General features: G+C 44.2%; 1 protein-coding gene across 1 annotated transcript in view; it reads right to left on the bottom strand.

The window, feature by feature from the left end:
• Positions 1–4473: 4473 nt before the first annotated feature.
• LOC141055786 (uncharacterized) overlaps positions 4474–20999 on the bottom strand; it is a 31522-nt gene continuing 14996 nt past the window's right edge. The window contains exons 10-11 of the mRNA XM_073552492.1: positions 20806–20896; positions 4474–6190 (exon numbers count right to left, since the gene is read on the bottom strand). Of these exons, the coding sequence (XP_073408593.1) occupies positions 4524–6190; positions 20806–20896 (1758 nt within the window). The 3' untranslated portion in view covers positions 4474–4523. The remainder of the gene's footprint in view (positions 6191–20805; positions 20897–20999) is intronic.

Genomic DNA, 20999 nt, shown 5'->3' with positions numbered 1-20999 from the left:
GCCATCCACCCGACGACCATAGCAGCATGACAGCTTCCATACACACCGGCACGGGTATCTTTCACGTTCTTCTCTTTCCTAAATTGATGTCCCTCCGCTGTTCTTTCACTGTGGCTGCCCTAGGCCTACTACCACAGCACTTCGCATGTCCGAGTCCGTCTGTCTGGTACCCCTGGGCTTCCTCTGTCCTGCGGCTCTCCTGTGAGGGCCACCCCCCTGTTTCTTTCTCTCTTAGTCTCTTCTCCTTCAGTCTTCTCCTCTGCTGAACTCCTCCTGGACTGGCTTCTTTCTGGAATTCTCTCTGCCTTTTTATTCCCCTCCCTGGGAATTCCCCTCTAGAGTTCCCGTAACTCCGCCCACCATGACTATGCGGTTCCCTAGCCTTAAGCTGCTGTTAAGCCCTTTTCTCACTGCTCTCTGCCTCCATCTTGCGGCCAAACCTTAGTACTGCACAGTCTCCTTTTCCTGCTGGCTTGGTCACCCCCTAGTGGTCAAAACCCAGTACTTTACCGTCTTTCACTGTCTCTAGCTGTCTTCCCACATACATATACACCAGTTCACGTCAAGTACTTTTACTGCACATCTTGCATTCACCTTCCTGCTGCAGACAGGTCCATAGGTCAGTCTACTTCCCTACAGAAACACCAGATAAACATCACAAAGCCCCTCCTACTCTTCAGGTTGGTGACAAGATTTGGCTTTCTACAAAAAATCTAAAAACTAACGTATCCCTATAAATTGGGTAAAAAATTCATAGGACCTTTTCAAATTTCTGCACAAATTAGCCCAATTGCTTTTCATTTAAAATTTCCTAACAGCCTGAAAATTCACCCTGTGTTTCATGTGTCCTTGCTCAAAGCATTCTGTGAGAATCTGTTTCCAGGAAGAACTCAGCCACCTCCTCCACCGGAAAAAGTCCATAGTGAAGAATAGTAAATTGTGGATAAAATTCTGGACTCTAGAAGATTTAGAGGAAGATTACCGTATTTGGTGCAATAGAGGGGTTACGGACCAGAATACAATTCATGGAAGCCGGAGGGCCACATTTATGTGGATTGCCCTCCCAGGGCCGTGGGGTACTCAGTACCGGGCCGGTGTCAGGGGGATGTGTCACAGCAGCAGTGACCTGGTCCATGGCCCTGGGCACCCAAGTAATCAGAGGTGTTAAATGGTGGTTTGTAGTTAATCGAATAGTTCATGACGCCACCTGTGGTGTTCGGCAAGTGGGATGTTGGGCCGACGCTGCATGCAGATCCTCTGGGGCTGGTGGTGTGTTGCAGCCAAGATGGTGAAGCTCCCCACAGGTGGAGCTGTAGCCCCAGGGCAGTGTAGATGTAGGGGCAGAGGAGAGGTGCAGGCGGTGTAGAAGCTGATATCCAGATATAGTGGTACAGGGTGTGTTGGCGCAGGAATAATTGGAGGACACCAGGGCGTGCAGTTCCAAAGCTTTACTCAGTCTGTAGCACACACAGATGCCTGCCTCCGTGCTGTGTCCTCCGGGTCAGGGACTCAGTCAACCTCCAGATCAGATGGAATGCTCCCTTCCAACACTCCGCCAACATGTGCCTTTCTGAACATCTCCTCTTATAGCGCCTTTACGTGTGAAGTACTCCCAGTACTGAGTTACACTTTAGTGCCTCCTGACAGATGTTCCCAAGAACTCTACTTGTACGGCATACAGCTGTAGCCTGCTTCGGGGACTCCTCTCTCCTTAGTCCCGGCTCACTATTCACGTTGCTGTTGTGCCCCCAAGTCTTAGATGGGAGTAGTGCATATACAGCCCACTACTCCACCGGTGTCTGCTGCAGGACCTTCAGTATCCATACAACCTCGGGGACCGGGCCCTGGCCTTGCGCTTAGAACTTCTAGGCAGGGTTCTCCTCTAACCCATGTCCTCTGTGTTCCCTTTTACTCTTTTGTTTTGTACTAATCCCTCTCTATCATAGAAGATCAGGTTTCAGTCCAATGTCTTTCTCCTTCTTTCCTTTCCTGTGCCAGCTGGCTCAGATCACTGAGGCAGCTGCAGCACTCCTTGCTCCATCCCTCTTTCAGAGATCCTCACTCCTCTCTGAGTGACTCTCTCTGACTCACTGACTGACTGACTGACAACCTAAACCTTCCCGCTCTTTATGTATTCTAAACTCCACCCGCCTCCCGGCACGTTTTGTGTTCCAAGCAGGGAGCCACCAAAGGTGCTCTGCTACCCTCCAAGCAGGGAGCCACAATGTGGCTTTGCTGAACTACCATGTTGTGTGGGATGCGAGTGTTGGAGCGTGGTTAGGAGCCTCCAACTCACCTGGATGGTGGGGTACCACACCTCAGGAGGAGATGCAGTACCTCTGTGGCAACTGTACCTTCAGGGGCGCCACACATGCCCCCAGGCTTACAAGAGCCTTTCATCACAGACATCCAGAGAAGCCAGTGCCTGAGATGTCCAGGAGCCATCCTGGATGGAGGCGAGTACTGTGAGGATTCAAACCCAGCAGCTTTTGTGCACCGGGCGAAAGCTTTTCCCTCTGAACTATTCAGCCCGCTGGACACTTCCTTGCTAACCCAGATAATAGTACGTGTGATGTTCCTGATGTCTCCATCCCGTAATCTCCAATTTGAACACCCTACTTAAACCTGGTATTGCATTTCATTCATTTCAAGATTATTGAGCTCCCAGCCTTTAGTCAAGCTCTCCTTTTACCTGCTGCTTCACCCAAGATTATATTGCAGCTACTGTGTACAGAACCTTGGCTATTCCTGGCTAAGCAAACTGCCGGTGCTGTCCCTAGTGGTTGCAATACCACTAGTCCAACCCAGATCAGTCCACAATAGTCACTTTATGTGGGAGTCCAATTAGAAAATGATGAAGTGGGGTTTTGGTTTCTGCTACCATGAGGTTTACAAAATCCTCAGAAAAAAAAAGGCTTTGAAAATGTTGATTTCTGTGAGGACGGCAGGGTAAAACTAAATTCCTAATTGTGCAACAAAATCAGGAATCTGTGGCTCATAATCTTTGGGAGGTGAGAACCATAGGGATTTGGTAATGGTGGGTGCTGGCTCATTTGCTGTTCTGGGGTGTCTGTGTGTGGTGGTTCAGTATCACTTGAGGAAGACTAGTAGGGGGAAAACTAAAGGAAGGTGGCATCCTTTGTAATCTCCCTTTCCACATTTTCCAGAAAACGATCCATGGCATTGCGACAATCATCTGTTCCAAAAATGTTTTTTATTGTCAAACCTCACACGAAATCTGTTAATGTCCTTAATATCAGAAAAAAAACATCATGTCTGTGATTAGTGGGTGAAAAATTGAAAACACGTGAAAGCAGATCAGCCTCAGTTTTGAATAGAGCAGTAGACGAGATATTAATAGCATCCAGTGTTGAGTTCGGCTTTTACTGCTCAGACGATTCTTGAAAAAAGTTGAAGTGTTCGCTTTGTTTTCTACCGCCTCTTTTTGAATATTTATTACATTTTTTTGGTTTCTTATAGTAATTAGATTGGAAGGATGGTTAGGATTAATACAATGTATTGTATATATACATATATTCACATATATAAATGATGAAATGAGAAGATAAATTACAAAACAAAACTAAAATTTTACTGATACCAGATCTCCCTCAACTATACAGGTTCTGAGGCAATTTCTTAACATATAAACAATAAAAAATGTAGGTACAGGTGGATATTAGTATTAAAGGTAGATGTTTATTAATTTTAGGTTACAAGTTCTAAAGATGTGATCAGAAGCATCTTTGTTGTATGTGGTCTGGTATCAGTTGTGGGTAGATGCTGTTGTACCCGATTAAAACAGTTCAAGAGGGAACCATCCAGTCCCCAGTTGGTCTCATTTGATTAATAAGACATCATAATTATTAAATGTGACATGTTTGGTGTCTGACATTTGCCTCGGCAACTGCCTCAATCATGTATACCAGAGAAGTACTGGTCATCTTTTGTTCACATAACTGTAAAATATTTTATGGAAATGGTGAAATATTTAGGATTCTTACATATATTCTACTTGCTGATGATTATTGGTCATTGCATACAATACATTTCGTTATCATTTAATGTTCGGAATTGCTTTCCCTTTCAGACTTCTGACATAACTTTTACTGTAACTTTTCTTGCACATTTTATCAATAAAATAATTTTATGAAATGGCTACTTCCCTGTGTAATTTCTCTGATGTTTAAGAAAATGTAATTTCTTTGTTAAACAGTTTCCTATTCTCAATGCGAAAATGGCTTCTCCCACATTCTGAACATGAAAATGGATTATACTGTGTGAATTCTCAAATGTGCAAAAAGATTTGTTTTCGTGGCAAAATATTTTCCACATTCTGAACATGAAAACTTCTTCTCCCCTGTGTGAGTACTTTTATGCCTAACCAGCTCTCCTTTTTGAGAATAACATTTCCCACATTTGTGACATGAACATGGCTTCTCCCCTGCATGAAATTTCTTATGTGCAACAAGACTGTTTTGTATGTAAAATATTTTCCACATTCTGGACTTCAAAATGGCTTCTCACCATGTGTGATCTCTGTTGTGTATAAGAAGATCTCTTTTGCAAGTAAAACATTTCCCACATTCGTGACATGAAAAAGACTTCTTCCCTGTGTGACTTGTCTGATGTGCAATAAGACTTTCTTTCTTGGTAAAACATTTCCCGCATTCTGAACATGAAAATGGCTTCTCCCCCGTGTGAGTTCTTATATGTTTAATGAGACTCCATTTACAAGTAAAACATTTCCCACATTCTGGACATGAAAATGGCTTCTCCCCCGTGTGAATTTTCGCATGTGCATCAAGACCTCTTTTATATGTAAAATATTTTCCACATTCTAGACAAGAAAATGGTTTCTCCCCTGTGTGAGTTCTCTGATGTACGCTTAAATTTTCTTTCTTGGTAAAACATTTCTCACATTCTGGACATGAAAATGGCTTCTCTCCTGTGTGAATTTTCTTATGTGCATCAAGACTTCGTTTATATGTAAAATATTTCCCACATTCTAGACATGAAAATGGCTTCTCTCCTCTGTGAATTTTCTTATGTGCATCAAGACTTCGTTTATATGTAAAATATTTCCCACATTCTAGACATGAAAATGGCTTCTCTCCTGTGTGAATTCTCAGATGTGCAGTTAGATTTTCTTTCTTGGTAAAACATTTCCCACATTCTGAACATGTAAATGGATTCTCCCCCGTATGAGTGCTTTTATGGTTAACAAAATCTCGTTTGTAAGTAAAACATTTCCCACATTCTGGACATGAAAATGGCTTCTCCCCTGTGTGAACTCTCTGATGTACAGTAAGATTTTCTTTCTTGTTAAAACATTTCCCACATTCCGAACATGAAAATGGCTTCTCCCCTGTGTGAATTTTGTTATGTGCATCAAGACTTCTTTTATAAGTAAAACATTTCCCACATTCTGAACATGAAAATGGTTTCTCCCCTGTGTGACTTCTCTGATGTGCGGAAACATTAGCTTTCTTGTTAAAACATTTCCCACATTCCGAACATGAAAATGGCTTCTCCCCTGTGTGAATTTTGTTATGTGCATCAAGACTTCTTTTATATGTAAAATATTTCCCACATTCTAGACATGAAAAAGGCTTCTCCCCTGTGTGAGTTTTCTTATGTGCATCAAGATTTGTTTTGTAGGGAAAATATTTTCCATGCTTGGGACATGAAAATGGCTTCTCCCCTGTGTGAGTGCTTTTATGTTTGATGAGATCTCGTTTGTAAGTAAAATATTTCCCACATTCTGGACATGAAAATGGCTTTTCCCCTGTGTGAATTCTCTGATGTACAGTAAGATTTTCTTTCTTGGTAAAACATTTCCCACATTCATGACATGAAAATGGCTTCTCCCCTGTATGAACTCTTTGATGTACAGTAAGGTTTGTTTTATTAGTAAAACATTTCCCACATTCTGAACATGAAAATGGTTTCTCCCCTATATGATCTTTATCATGTTCAGCATCCCTTTTGTTATTTTCATTTTGTTTAGCTGTCTGCAATGAATCAGAAAATAGGACCTGTTGATAAGGAATACATAACAGATTTTTGCTGTGAAGGGCTGGCGGTTTATCTGGAATAATGTCATTCTCTTCATATATATATGGTGTGATACCATAATCAGCTGATTCAAAATCAGTAAATGTCAGATGTCCCTCTGATGCACAGTCAACTGCCAAGGAAAAAAATAGAAACAGTATTTTTTGTTATAAATGCTGCCTTTTGAAACAAATCGTATTAAAAATCAATTACTAGCTGACATCAATGCAAGGACTAATAAATTATAATATTAATCCAAAAGGTTGAGCGCTTTCAATTTTTATTTTCTCTTCTAATGCTAGCGGTCATAGACGGAAAGGTAAAATGAGATCAAAATCCATAAAGTCATCTCGTAAGAGGAAACATGTCATCTTCATATTGAGCATTGAAGCATGTCTTAATTTTAACTTGGGAAGGGAAAAAGAGTTTTCACTTCATTCCAATCCGTATTCAACTATGACACCCTGATGTGAACAGAAATTGAAGTGGGTAACTGTTCTAGTCTTCACAGGAATTATAGCACGAGACAGATTAATATTGGACAGATGGATAACGGCACATAGGCAATGTTCCCTATATACGGAAAGCTAAATTCATGATAGGAAAAATAGCATTAACCTCTTTACCCCCGAGGGTGGGTTGCACATTAATGACCGGGCCAATTTTTACAATTCTGACCACTGTCCCTTTTGAGGTAATAACTCTGAAATGCTTCAACAGATTTTGGCGATTTTGAGACACAAGTGACCCCATTTTGGAAACTAAAAGTTGTTGTCCAATTTGTCCTGAGTACGTTGATACCCCATATGTGGGAGAAAACTACTGTTTGGGCACACTTCGGGGCTCGGAAGGAAGTAGTGACGGTTTGGAATGCAGACTTTGATGGAATGGTCTGCAGGCGTCATGTCGCATTTGAAGATCCCCTGATGTAGCTAAACAGTGGAAATGTCCCACAAGTGACCCCATTTTGGAAACTAGACCCATAAGAAACTTGTCTAGATGTGTGGTGAGAACTTTGAACCCCCAAGTGTTTCACTAAGTGCCCCCATTTTGGAAACTAGACCTCCAAGGAACTTATCTAGATGTGCCTAAACAGTGGTAATGCCCGACAAATGCCCCCTTTTTGGAAACTAGAACCCCCCAAGGAACTTATCTAGATGTGCTGCCTTTTTGGAACTAATCTACTGTTTCCTGTTATGTAAATTTAAGTAAATTAGTAGTGCATGGAGGTGTGGTACAGTTTGAAAAAATCTTTCATACACAGGCCAGGTTTTTCTGGGCTGGTGTCGCACTGATAAATGGTGTCCTTGCGTTTTCCCCTTTTGTAACACACTCGGCACCTTTTTTACGGCTTACTTTTTTTTTCCAGCTGGAGGAACCACCCCCCGGGAAATGCTGACCTGGAACGATACGAGCACCTTCAGTTCTGAAAGTACTGGGGCCCGCTCCTTCCTGAGTGCCAAATATCAGGGCCTTAACCACTATCTCCTGGAACTCAAGGTACGACGTATCGATGTGGCGCGCACATCGTGACAGCAGGAAAGCATTACGCATTGCCATTTTTACAATGTGCACGGCCAGCTGTTTGTACCACACCTTGGCCTTTCTCAAAGCACTGTACAATTGGAGGAGTTGATCAGAGAGACCAATGCCCCCCACGTTTTTGTTGTACCCCAGTACAAAGGCCGGTTTGCAGACCTGTGCAGAGGTACCTCGTACAGTGCCGAGGGCGCTGCCATCATCGTGTATGGTGATCAAGAGAAGGACATTCCTCTTGTCTTTGTACTTAACCACCAGCAGGTGGTCGATATATTGGGCTCTGCTGTCACCCCTTCTCAGCATCTGCCCAAGTAGCATTTTTGGAAGGCTGCTCTGATTTTTGCGGACAGTACCGCGCACAGAGAAGGATTTGAAAAGTGGAATGCTGGTATCAAAGTTATCAGTGTAGAGGTGATAACCTTTATCCAAAGGGGGGGCACCAAATCCCACTCAATTTTCTCACTCACTCACATGACAGGGGGACTGTTGTGAGTTCATTTTCCCCTTCACCACTGAGGCCCGATGAACTCCCTCTTCTGGTAAAGAAAGGTAGTGAGCCTGATTATCAAGCACCTGAGCCTAATGATGATGACTGGCTGAGTGGAGTTACTGACTGGATATAAGGCCGCCAACGCCCTTCTGCCCTGCGGGTGATTTCTCTGAGGGATTCTTGGAGACCAGTCTGAATTCCTGCTCTTCTAAAGCTAAGTTTTCTGCTCTGCTTTTTGCATTTGTGCTTTGACTTTGTTTTGCTTTGTTTTTCTGGATTTCTGCCATTCCCTGCAGAATTCCTTTAGCTCTGTCTTCAGAAAATACCTGAGTGCTGATATAGTTTTTGAAGCTTAGCTGCTTCAGGGTTTTTTCCATATCAGCCTGTTGGCTTATGTCTTTGATAGTGTTTTGGCAGATTGCAGACAGCAACCTTTCTTTCCTGTCCTGTTTAGTTAGCTTGGGCCCCATCGTTTGCTCAGCCTATCTTTCTATCTGTGTGAGTGTTTTTTCATCTTGCTTCACCGTCATTATATGTTGGGGGCTGCCTTTTACTTTGGGGTCTGCTCTGGGGCAGTTTAGATTTCCTTTTCTGTCTTTAGGCTATTTAGCTCTCCGGCTGTGATCGAGGGGTCTAGGGCACCGTAGGAACCCCCCACGGCTACTGCTAGTTGTGTTGATAGGTTCAGGGGTCTGCAATCTGATAGTTGACAACTTCTCTGGTTTTCTGGACGTAGCTTCTATTTTTGTGTCTGCCTCCTACGGTGACTCTTTCATAACAGAATCACCCGCCATACCGCAGATCCTAGGGTACTCAATAGCAGGAAAGAATTGTAAAAAAAAAAAAAGCGTGTATATTTTTTCCTCTATATCTCTGAGGCCGTAGGGGGAATTTTTTTTCTCTCAATGGAGATAAAGCAATTGTCTGATCGTGTGGAGCAGCTCGCTGCGGAAGAGCGGGGAATTTCCGCCAACCTTGCTCATTCACATGCTGCTGAACCAAAGATTCCTACACCTGATGTATTTTTTGGGGATCGGTCTAAATTTTTGAATTTCAAAAATAATTGTAAATTATTTTTTGCCTTGAAGCCTAACTCGTCAGGGAGCTCCGCGCAGCAGGTTAAAATTGTCATCTCTTTGCTGCGTGGCGATCCCCAGGATTGGGCGTTTTCTTTGAAACCAGATGATCCTATTCTGACTAATGTGAACGCATTTTTTCAAGCCTTGGGGTTGTTGTATGATGAACCTAATGCTATTGATCAGGCTGAAAAGACCCTGCTGGCATTGAACCAGGGTTGAGATTCTGCAGAATTGTACTGTCAAAAAATCAGAAAGTGGGCGGTACTTACTACCTGGAATGATAATGCCTTGGCTGCTCTCTTTCGGAAGGGTTTGTCAGAAGCCGTAAAAGATACTATGGTGGGATTTCCTGTTCCCTCTGGTCTGGACGATTCTATGTCATTAGCCATTCAGGTTGATCGGCGTTTGCGTGAACGCAGGATTGCACGAGAGGTGTTGCCACCACTTGAACAGGTGTCTGAACCTATGCAATGTGATAGAGTTTTGTCCAGAGAGCAGCATCAGGAGTTCAGAAGGCGGAATAAGTTGTGTTTTTTCTGTGGATGATGCCTCGCATATTATTTCTGTCTGTCCTAAACGAGAGAAACGCTTTGCACACACGTTTTCTGTTGGTGGTGTTCAACCTAAGTTTCTTCTGGCTATTACTCTGATCTGCTCCCTGTCCACATTTTCTGCCAAGGCTTTTGTGGATTCGGGAGCAGCCCTAAACCTAATGGACTTGGATTTTGCTAAACGTTGTGGATTTCCGATGACACCTCTGCAGACGCCTATCCCTTTGAGGGGGATTGATGCTACTCCTTTGGCGAAAAATAAACCTCAGTTTTGGACCCAGGTGGTAATGCGGGTCGCCCCAGACCATCAAGAAAATTGCAGATTTTTGGTGTTGCATAATCTGCATGATACTATTTTTCTGGGGTTTCCCTGGATACAAATTCATAATCCAGTTTTGGATTGGAAATCTGTGTCTGTGGTGAGTTGGGGTTGTCTGTGTGCCTTTAGTGAGGCTCCGGTGTTTTCCACCTCTCCTCAGTCGCATGATGTTCCTGACTATTTGGCGGACTTTTATGATGTATTTAGTGAGAATGAGTCTGCGTCTCTGCCTCCTCATAGGAGTTATGACTGTGCAATTGAACTGAGCCCGGGGTGTAAATTTCCCAAGGGTCGGCTCTTCAATTTATCTGTACCCGAGCACGAGGCTATGCGATCCTATATTAAGGAGGCGTTGGAGAAGGGTCATATTAGACCATCCTCGTCACCCTTAGGTGCCGGGTTTTCTTTTTGTAGCAAAAAAGGATGGATCATTAAGACCTTGTATTGATTATCGTGCCCTCAACAAAATTACTGCTAAATATCAGTATCCGTTACCCCTGATTTCGGATCTATTCTCTAGAGTTAAAGGTGCTTGCTGGTTTACCAAGCTTGACCTCAGGGGGGCGTATAATCTTATTCGCATTAAGCATGGGGATGAATGGAAGACGGCGTTTAATACTCCGGAGGGACATTTTGAGTACCTGGTGATGCCTTTTGGGCTCACTAATGCCCCTTCTGTCTTCCAGTGCTTCATGAACGATATTTTCCGAGATTTTGTCGATAAATTTTTGATTATCTATCTGGATGATATTTTGATCTTCTCCAAGGATTGGGATTCTCATGTGGAACATATTCGGACTGTGTTCCGGATCTTGAGGGAGAATTCCCTGTATGTCAAAGGATCTAAATGCCTTTTTGGAGTACAGAGGATTTCTTTTTTGGGATTTATTTTGTCTCAGTCAACTATTGAAATGGACCCGGCCAAGGTACAGGCCATTTACGATTGGGTTCAGCCCACTTCTTTGAAGGCCCTCCAGAAGTTTTTGGGTTTTGCTAATTTTTATCGGAAATTTTATAGCAAAATTTTCTAGTATTGCCAAGCCATTGACTGATTTGACTAAGAAGGGTGCTGATGTGTTAAATTGGTCTCCGGAGGCTGTTTCTTCCTTTCAGGAGCTGAAGCGAAGATTCACCTCCGCCCTGGTTTTGCGGCAGCCTGATGTCTCACTTCCGTTCCAGGTAGAGGTGGATGCTTCTGAGATTGGTGCAGGAGCTGTTTTGTCCCAAAAGGATCCTGTAACATCTAAATTGAATCCCTGTGCTTTCTTTTCCCGAAAGTTCTCTTCATCTGAACGTAACTATGATGTGGGGAATCGGGAACTGTTGGCCATGAAATGGGCATTTGAGGAGTGGAGACATTGGTTGGAGGGAGCTAAGCATCAAGTCGTGGTCCTCACTGACCACAAGAATTTGATTTACCTAGAGTCGGCTAAGCGCTTGAACCCTAGACAGGCTAGGTGGGCCTTGTTTTTTACACGTTTTGATTTTGTGGTTTCTTTTCTTCCTGGAACTAAGAATGTCAAGGCAGACGCCCTCTCTAGGAGCTTCTTTGCTGATTCTCCTGTGGTGACCAAGCCTGCTACCATCTTAGGCGAAGGGGTAGTTCTTTCTGCCATCTCGTCCGATTTGAGACGTGCTCTAGAAGAGTTCCAGGAGGACAAACCTGAGCGTTGTCCCAGTGGAAAGTTGTATGTTCCTGACCAGTGGAAGAAGAGAGTGATGTCTGAGGTTCATTGCTCTGCTTTGGCTGGTCATCCAGGTATTTTTGGTTCTAGAGATCTGGTGAGTCGGTCTTTTTGGTGGCCCTCCTTGTCTCGTGATGTCAGGAATTTTGTGCAGTCCTGTGGGACTTGCTCCCGGTCTAAATCGTGTTCTCGCTCTAGTGGGTTGTTGATGCCTTTGCCTGTCCCCAAGAGGCCATGGGCCCATATTTCAATGGATTCCAGCTCTGATATGTCTGTCTCTCAAAGGATGACTGTTATTTGGGTGATTTGTGATAGGTTCTCTAAGATGGTTCATCTTGTACCACTCCCTAAGTTGCCGTCTTCCTCTGAGTTGGTGCCCCTGTTTTTGTAACAGGTGGTTCGCTTGCACGGGATTCCTGAGAACATTGTATCTGACAGAGGAGTTCAGTTTGTGTCTAGATTTTGGAGAACTTTCTGTTCCAAGCTGGGAATTCAGTTGTCCTTCTCCTCTGCTTTTCACCCTCAGACCAATGGGCAGACAGAGAGAACAAACCAGACCTTGGAGTCGTATTTGAGATGTTTTATTTCCGCTGATCAGGATGATTGGGTTTCATTTTTGCCCTTGGCCGAATTTGCTTTAAATAATAGAGCTAGTTCTGCCACTTTGATGTCACCTTTTTTTTGTAACTTTGGGTTTCATCCTCGATTTTCTTCAGAGCAGGTGGAGCCCTCTGCCTGCCCAGATGTTGACACTATGGTGGAGAGAATGCACCAGATCTGGGACCAAGTGGTGGATAAGTTATCTCTCTCCCAGGAAAAGGCCCAGCGGTTTTCCAACCGACATAGGACCATTGGTCCCCAGTTTAAGGTTGGTGATATGGTGTGGTTATCATCAAAAAATATTGCTATGAAGGTGGCTTCTCCTAAGTTTAAGCCTAGATTTATTGGACCTTACAAGATTTTGGAGATTATTAATCCGGTCTCTTTTCGTTTGGCTCTTCCTGTCACATTTAAAATCCATAATGTGTTCCATAAGTCTTTGTTGAAGAGGTTTGTTGAACCTGTTGTTCCGGGGGTGGCACCTCCAGACCCTGTATTGGTTGAAGGTAACATGGAATATGAGGTAGAGAAAATACTGGATTCCCGTCTGGCTAGACGGAGACTCCAGTATTTGGTTAAGTGGAAGGGTTATGGTCAGGAGGATAATTCCTGGGTCTCTGCCTCTGATATTCATGCCAAAAGATTGGTGCGTGCCTTTCATCGGGCTCACCCTGATCGCCCTGGTGGCGTAGTTGAGGGTTCGGTGACCCTTCCTCAAGGGGGAGGTACTGTTGTGAGTTCATTTTCCCCTTCACCACTGAGGCCCGATGAACTCCCTCTTCTGGTAAAGAAAGGTAGTGAGCCTGATTATCAAGCACCTGAGCCTAATGATGATGACTGGCTGAGTGGAGTTACTGACTGGATATAAGGCCGCCAACGCCCTTCTGCCCTGCGGGTGATTTCTCTGAGGGATTCTTGGAGACCAGTCTGAATTCCTGCTCTTCTAAAGCTAAGTTTTCTGCTCTGCTTTTTGCATTTGTGCTTTGACTTTGTTTTGCTTTGTTTTTCTGCCATTCCCTGCTGGGGTGAGCTGAATTCCTTTAGCTCTGTCTTCAGAAAATACCTGAGTGCTGATATAGTTTTTGAAGCCTAGCTGCTTCAGGGTCTTTTTCCATATCAGCCTGTTGGCTTATGTCTTTGATAGGGTTTTGGCAGATTGCAGACAGCAACCTTCCTTTCCTGTCCTGTTTAGTTAGCTTGGGCCCCATCGTTTGCTCAGCCTATCTTTCTATCTGTGTGAGTGTTTTTTCATCTTGCTTCACCATCATTATATGTTGAGGGCTGCCTTTTACTTTGGGGTCTGCTCTGGGGCAGTTTAGATTTCCTTTTCTGTCTTTAGGCTATTTAGCTCTCCGGCTGTGATCGAGGGGTCTAGGGCACCGTAGGAACCCCCCACGGCTACTGCTAGTTGTGTTGATAGGTTCAGGGGTCTGCAATCTGATAGTTGCCAACTTCTCTGGTTTTCTGGACGTAGCTTCTATTTTTGTGTCTGCCTCCTACGGTGACTCTTTCATAACAGGGGACATTCAGGGGGTTCAATCCTGATGTCCTTCCCTTCATAAACTCTAAAACTGTGGGTGTACCCTGAGGTACTCTCACACAGCTTAGTTTTATTCAGTACCTGTCCCTCTTACTGGGCAGGTACTGACAGAATATGAGCCTTCCCTTAAAATGAACTAAGGACTCATCAACGCAGATGTCCCTTTGGGACACGTACACTTCAGCAAACATTTTGTTGAAGTGTTTGATGCCTGGCCGAACTTTGAAAAGATGGTCAAAGTTAGGGTTATCTCGTGGGGGACACTGTGCATTATCCGTATAATGCAGGAATTTGTGGATGGCCTCAAATCGCGTCCGGGCCATGACCATTCCGAACACTGGATTGTTGCATAAAATATCAACACTCCAATATTGCCGAAGTTCTGACCTCTTCAGGATCCCATGTGTAGGACCAGGCCCCAAAACTGCATCATTTCAACTGCGTCTACAGGAGACCAGTTAGAAAATGATAAACAAGGGTTTTGTACCAAAAACTGATGAGCATATGAATTAGTTTGGCCCACCATCAGGTTAACAAAATCCTCAGAGAAAAGACTTTGAAAATGTCTATTTCTGTGAGGCCTGTGGTGTCAAACTTGATTCCTGATTCTGCCACAAAAGCAGGAATCAGTGGCTCATAATTTTCAGGGAGCGGGGTCCATATGGGGTACATAATGGGGTGCACTGGTTCATCTTCTGGAATGGTGGGCGCTGCCTCATCTTCTGTCCTGGGACATCTGCATGGCGGTTCCGCAGGACCCGAGGAAGATGAGGAAGAGGATGAGAAATAAAGAAATGTGGGATCCTCTCCCTAGCTATCAGTGTCAGAGGCAAGGAAAGCATATGCCTCCTCCACTGAATAGCGCTGTTGGAACGAACGTGACGTGCAGGACTTTTTTTTATGAATATGGTGCTTGTATCAAGTACTTTATTTTTAACTGTTTGTGTGTTTGAGGGGAGATAGTGTTTGGTGTAAACTTTTGTCTGAAAAGAAAAAGCAGCAAATGGGGAGAAAAAAAATGCCTGTGAAAAGAAAACTGTAAAACAGCAGGCACGAGCTCTGATAAGTGAACTGTTTCACTTATCAAAGTTCAGTGGCTGCTGGATGTGCGCACGGAGGTGACGAAAATAAAAAAGTGTCTAAGGCTAGTTTCACACTAGTGTTCAGGAGGGCTGCGGATGGCAGCCTACTTCCTCCTTTTTTTGTCTGTGAAGCTCCGCCCACTGCCGCATATGTCCAGCGTTTCCCTGCGTACCTTTCTTTAACATTGGGTACGCAGGCTTCTGTGGCACCACAAGTCCCAGCACAGCAGGAGATCCAGCAGTGTGACTGCTCTGCAGGAATCCTCAGCTAGTGTGAGGACCTGCAGAGCAGTCACAGACAGCTCACAGAGCGGTCATACTGCTGCTGGGACCTGTCATTGGTGTGATCGATGATGACATCGATCACACTAATCAGAGGTGGCCCTGGTGACAACGGTGTTGCTAGGCACCTGGTCTAGGATCGGAGCTCACAGCTCCGATACTAGGAAGGTCACCGGCAGGGCACAGCGCGGTCACACCACGGCTGTGCCCTGAGATTAGCGCGATCGAAGATTACATCGATCGCGCTAATCATCAGCTGCAGGCCATGCCTGGTCTTTCCTAGGCAACGGCCTAGGATCGGTGCTCTTACAGCACAGATCCTAGGCAGGTCACCGGCAGGGCACAGCACGGTAACAATCACATTGATCGCGCCAATGTGAGAGGTTTTTCGCAGATGCCTGGCACCAGCCTAGGATCGAATACATCTGTACTCGATCCTAGGCTGGGACATCACTGTTTCAGCCAATCTGATTGGCTGAAACAATGAGAGAGGCTGCGATTGGCTGTTCAGAATTGAACAGCCAATCATAGAGATTGTGAGTGCAGGTGGGCGGGGATACCCCCTGGGATGCCGACACCATCTTCCCTGAGGTAAGAAGGCACCAGAATTTTAATGCAAATTTTAATGTGGTTGCATTAAAGATATGACGTACTATACCGTCCATAGTCAGACAGGCCCAGGTCACATGGATGGTATAGTATGTTGGATGGCAGACAGGGGTTAATATCTCCTATCTGGGGCATCCAGGTGGGTAGATATCCTAAAAATTGGGGATCTTATAATTTTTTGGGACCAAGCCACATCCCATTGACAAGCCCCAATCTGAGGTCACCCAGTGGAAATATGTGGGCGTGACTTTTATCTAATAAAAGCAGATTTTTAATTACTGTCATTGTCAGTCCTGGAAGGCACACTTCTCTGTAGTTCTGTACCATTTCGATACTGGTGATCCACAGTATCAAATGCTACAGAGATCCAGGAGAATCAAAATGGAGTTTTACATTCACCAGGTTGGAAGAGAGAGGATGTTTTATTACTTGAACAGAATTACTTGTGCACTGTATGTTGGTCTAATTTGGGTATTGCACATTTGTATTATTTTTCTGGTATTATTTGGACACTGTATGTTGTCATTATTTGGTTTCTAATACATGAGTTCTGTTAATTGGTATTATTTGGACTTGGAGATAATATATTGGTATTATTTGAGCAATCTAAATTAGTATTTGTGTTGTTGGTATTATATGGACACTGTACATCAGCATTATTATTATTCTTGGGGTGTATGAGGTGTCCAGATAAAGATAGCACCTCTGATGCAGGGCTTGCCATGTCCTTTTAGGACAGCTCACCCATCTTTTGTCTTCATCTGGTACTCAACACTCACCTGTACCTCCAAGTAACTGCTAGCATGCAGTAGTGGGTACACCCTGGAACACCGCCACGGCAGGCGGGCCAAACCAGGTGAGGGTAGCCCTTGGTTTTGAGGCTCACGGTGACAAAAGGTTTGCCTATCCGTGCATGTGAAAGCAGAATTCGGCAGACAGAAAAACAATTCCTAGCAAAGCGTTATGGAGAACTGAGTGGGTGCAGCGAGGAACACATAGGACACTGCTGGCCATCAACTGTATCCTGACACATCTCAAAGTCATCTTGACTAGCTCTTGCCACGAGGACTCGATAGGCACGGATGAAAAAGTAAGGCTGACGACCTGCGCAACTCTTGCTCACTTTAATCCAAGTCAAGCGCAAGTCAAGACTTCAATCACTGCTCTTCAAAGTCCTGTGGCAATGGAGGAGTGGTGAAGCAGCAGGTGTGGAATCACTGGAAACTGTAGTCACGAACCTGCATGCAGGCGGCTCCGGGCATAGGGTTACTCTCCACTGGACCGAAGCAGCAGTGGAGTTCGTCAGCCCTCTGGGTGTCTGAGCAGCCCTCTTTAGGATCACTTTGCTCAGCTCCGTTGAGGAAAGGGTTAGAAAAGATGCCTCAAAGATAGTTTGCTTCATCTCCACATGAACAGCCAACCGCAGCTGGCAGGTATCCCCTCATAGTGGTAGACACACAAAGGAAACAAATGATGGTATTCAACCTTGGCACATGGAATGTGAGAACTCTGCTAGACAATATCAAAACAGACAGACCGGAGAGATGAACAGCGCTGGTTGCTAAGGATATGGCTCGCTACAATGTGGACATAGCAGCTCTCAGTGAAACACGCTTAGGCCTGTTTCACACATCCGTTTGTCTCCATCAGTCAAGATCCGCCGTTTTGCAAAAAAAAAAAACGGATCCGTCATTTTTCTTGGCGGATCCGTTTTTTCCCCATAGACTTGCATTACCGGCGGATCTTGACGGATGGCCATCCGTTGGATCCGTTTTTTTGCGGATCCGCCAAGATTTTGGCGTCCGCTGACAAGACTGGACGGACAATGCAATGTTTTTTCTGGGTGGCCGGATCTGCACTTTACACTGCGCATGCCCAGCAGAATCGCCTTTGCAGTAAATTAAACCCTAAATCCCGATCTGGCGGCTGAGAAAAAATTCTCTCTCTCTCTCCTCCCCAGACAGCGGTTCCTTTAAATTTCTTCCTTCGCCGGATCCGTAAAAAAAAACGGTCCGGTGGCACACGTTGATGTCCGTACGCTGACGGATCCGTTTTCCGCCATTTTGGTGGATTGCAACTGACAGAAAAAACTGATGTGTGAAACAGGCCTTAGCAGATAAGGGCCAACTGACAGAGTGTGGTGGTGGATACATGCTTTTTTGCAGTGGTCGAGGCAGCACTGATCGACGAGAAGCAGGCATGGGATTTGCTATGAAATCTCACCTTGTTAGTAAGCTTGCCCAGCTTCTGGAGGGCATAAACGACCGCCCGATGACATTTCAGCTTCCACTTACAAACAAGAAGTATGCAACGCTGATTAGAGCCTATACTCCCACCATGACCAATCCAAATGACATTAAGGATAAGTTCTATGATGAACTTGATACACTTATCTTAGTGATCTCATATTCAGACAAGTTCATTATACTTGCGAGATTTTAATGCCAGAGTAGGAATAGGCAATCAAAACTGGGAATGAGTCATGGGAGACACGGCATTGACAAGTGTAACACTAATGGCCTTCTGCTCCACAAGACATATGCCACACGTGACCTTGTCATCACCAACACTTTGTTCCGTCTACCCACTTGCAAGAAGACAAGGCACTGGATGGACTGGAGAATAATGAGATGTGTGGTCAAGACTGGTGGACCGACCACCGCCTCATTGAGCCTAAAGGTACTGTCACACTTAGCGATGTACCACCGATCCCGACCAGCGATATGACGCGGTCAGGATCGCTGATACATCGCTAAGTGGTCGCTAGTGAGCTGCCACACAGGCAGATCTCACCAGCGACATCGCAGGGGTCGGGGGTCGCTACTTACCTATCAGACGAGGCGATCCTGACGTCCTCCCGCCTGCGTCCACGCGTCGCTCGTCGTCACAGCAGGAAGCTGACGACGAGAAACAGTCCAGGACGTTCTCGCGCGATCAGCGATAACCAGCGAGGGAGCGGTCGGAGGCAAGTATCACACATAGCGATATCGCTATGTCACAAAAACCAGTGACGTTATAGCGATATTGCTAGCGATATCGCTTAGTGTGACAGGCCCTTAAGTGCAGGCTTTGCATTCCGCCGTTGAAGACACCCCAAGGGCAGAAGACTACAAAGAGGCTGAATGTCTCAAAGCTGCAAAGCAGAAGAATTGCATATTAATTTGCGAATGACTTTTTTTGATGCTATCCTTGTGTAGTAGTTTTGTCCTGCATTATTTGGATACTGTATATTGGACTATATATTGGTATTTTTAAGTACTGTATATTAGTATTAATTTGACCTAATTTCTTGCTATACATTTGGGCACTGTATGTTAATTGTTTCACTGTATATTGGTAGTATAGTATTTCACTGTATACTGGAAATATTTTAGCTCTATATATTTTTTTGTCTGTACTGTGCATTTGTTGTCTGTATTAGGTATTTGTTGTGTGTATGGTATACTCGAAGTTCAGTGGGGAAAATAAGTGTTTAATATACTGTCACTTTTACAAGTTTTCCCACCTACAAAGAATGGAGAGATCTGAAATTTTTATTGTAGGTACCCTTCAACTGTGATGGACATAATCTAAAAATAAAAAGCAGACAACCACATTGTATGATTTTTAAATAATTAAATAGCATTTTATTGCATGAAATAAGTATTTGATCACCTACCAACCAGCAAGAATTCTGGCTCTCACAGACCTGGTAGTTTTTATTTAAGAAGCCTCCTACTGTGCACTCATTACCTGTATTAATTACCACTGTTGGAACTTGTTACCTGTATAAAAGACACATATCCAGACACTCAATCAATCACACTATAACATCTCCACCATGGCCAAGACCTAAGAGCTGTCTAAGGACACCAGGGACAAAATTGTTGCACAGCGTCAGCCCTGAAACCTGGAAGATATGGAGAAGATCTGTATGGAGGAGTGGGCCAAAATCCCTGCTTGAATGTGTGCAAACTTAGTCAAGAACTACCGGAAATTTCTGACTTTGGTAATTGCAAACACAGTTTTCTGTCCCAAATATTAAGTTCTGTTTTTCTATTGTATCAAATACTTATTTCATACAATAAAATCCAATTTAATTATTTAAAAATCAAAGAATGTGATTTTCTGGTTCTTATTTTTAGATTCTCTCACAGCTGAAACAGTTCCAATCTCTTAGAGTGATGAGTTCTGGAGTAGTTGTAAGAGTGCAGATGTGGGACATTGCATCTGCCACAGATTTCTCTGCCCAGGGAACATGGGACTCTGCGTTCCCCGATTGCCAGGCAACAGAGGATGCTCGGGTGTCTGGTACTAGGCAGTGGTGGGATTGTGTCCATTCTGCTGTGCAGGTTAGCAGAACCGATAGCTGTAGAAGGTTCGGAGTGCTGTATCTGACAAGTTCTGCTCACATGATGTCAATGCTGCAGGGTCTCCACACTGCAGCTCTCCTCCTCTCCCAGCTTGTAATGGCAGGAAGCAAAACAGGTGAAGAGTTCTCAGCTAAATCAAACTAATAATGCCTGTTTTGACATTCTCTGAGCTTTTGTTTGCTTTTTTTCCCTCTATGACTCTGCTTTCGCATGATTGGGTAATGTCATAGAGGGGAAAAAAGCAAGCCCCTCCCCCAGTGCTATCTCTGTTAACAGCCTGTTTAAGAGGAAATTTATATATTGGGCTCGCTCAACTATGATAGCCTAGATCTCCTCAATTCAGTGGTGAAAAAACTGTTGTTATCAGACTGTCTGCCCCTTTTTTTTAGTGATATATATAGTTTAAACTAAAAAATATTATGAAAGGTCCTCTTCAATTGACAAATCGATGGATGTCCAGGTCCTAAGATCAGCACCAGTTGCTTAATAAACTGATGAGAAATACATAGCTTGTGAGGTATGTGCTCAAAACATAGTACGGATTCAAAAGAAAGTCTACAAAAGTGAGCGTATAATTGTACCAACCAGTTAATGAAAAAAATAGAGGGGCTACTGCTCACCTGGGTGGTTATCTGTAGGAATCTCCTCTTTACACCGCTCATCACCCCTCACATATGTCTCTGTAGTATTAATATGGGTCAGATCTTCAACCTGAAACAAATATTGTAAAAGTCACAGACAGATGGAGAAGTCACATCTATGATCATCTCTAATCCTGCCATGTTCATTGTTTCATTACACAAGCACAAAACAT

This window comes from Dendrobates tinctorius, unplaced genomic scaffold (genome assembly GCF_039654945.1).
Source record: "Dendrobates tinctorius isolate UK_male_01 unplaced genomic scaffold, ASM3965494v1 ptg000192l, whole genome shotgun sequence".
NCBI lineage: Eukaryota > Metazoa > Chordata > Amphibia > Anura > Dendrobatidae > Dendrobates > Dendrobates tinctorius.
Note: the sequence above shows the minus strand (reverse complement) of the source record. Positions and strands in the feature narration are given on the sequence as shown.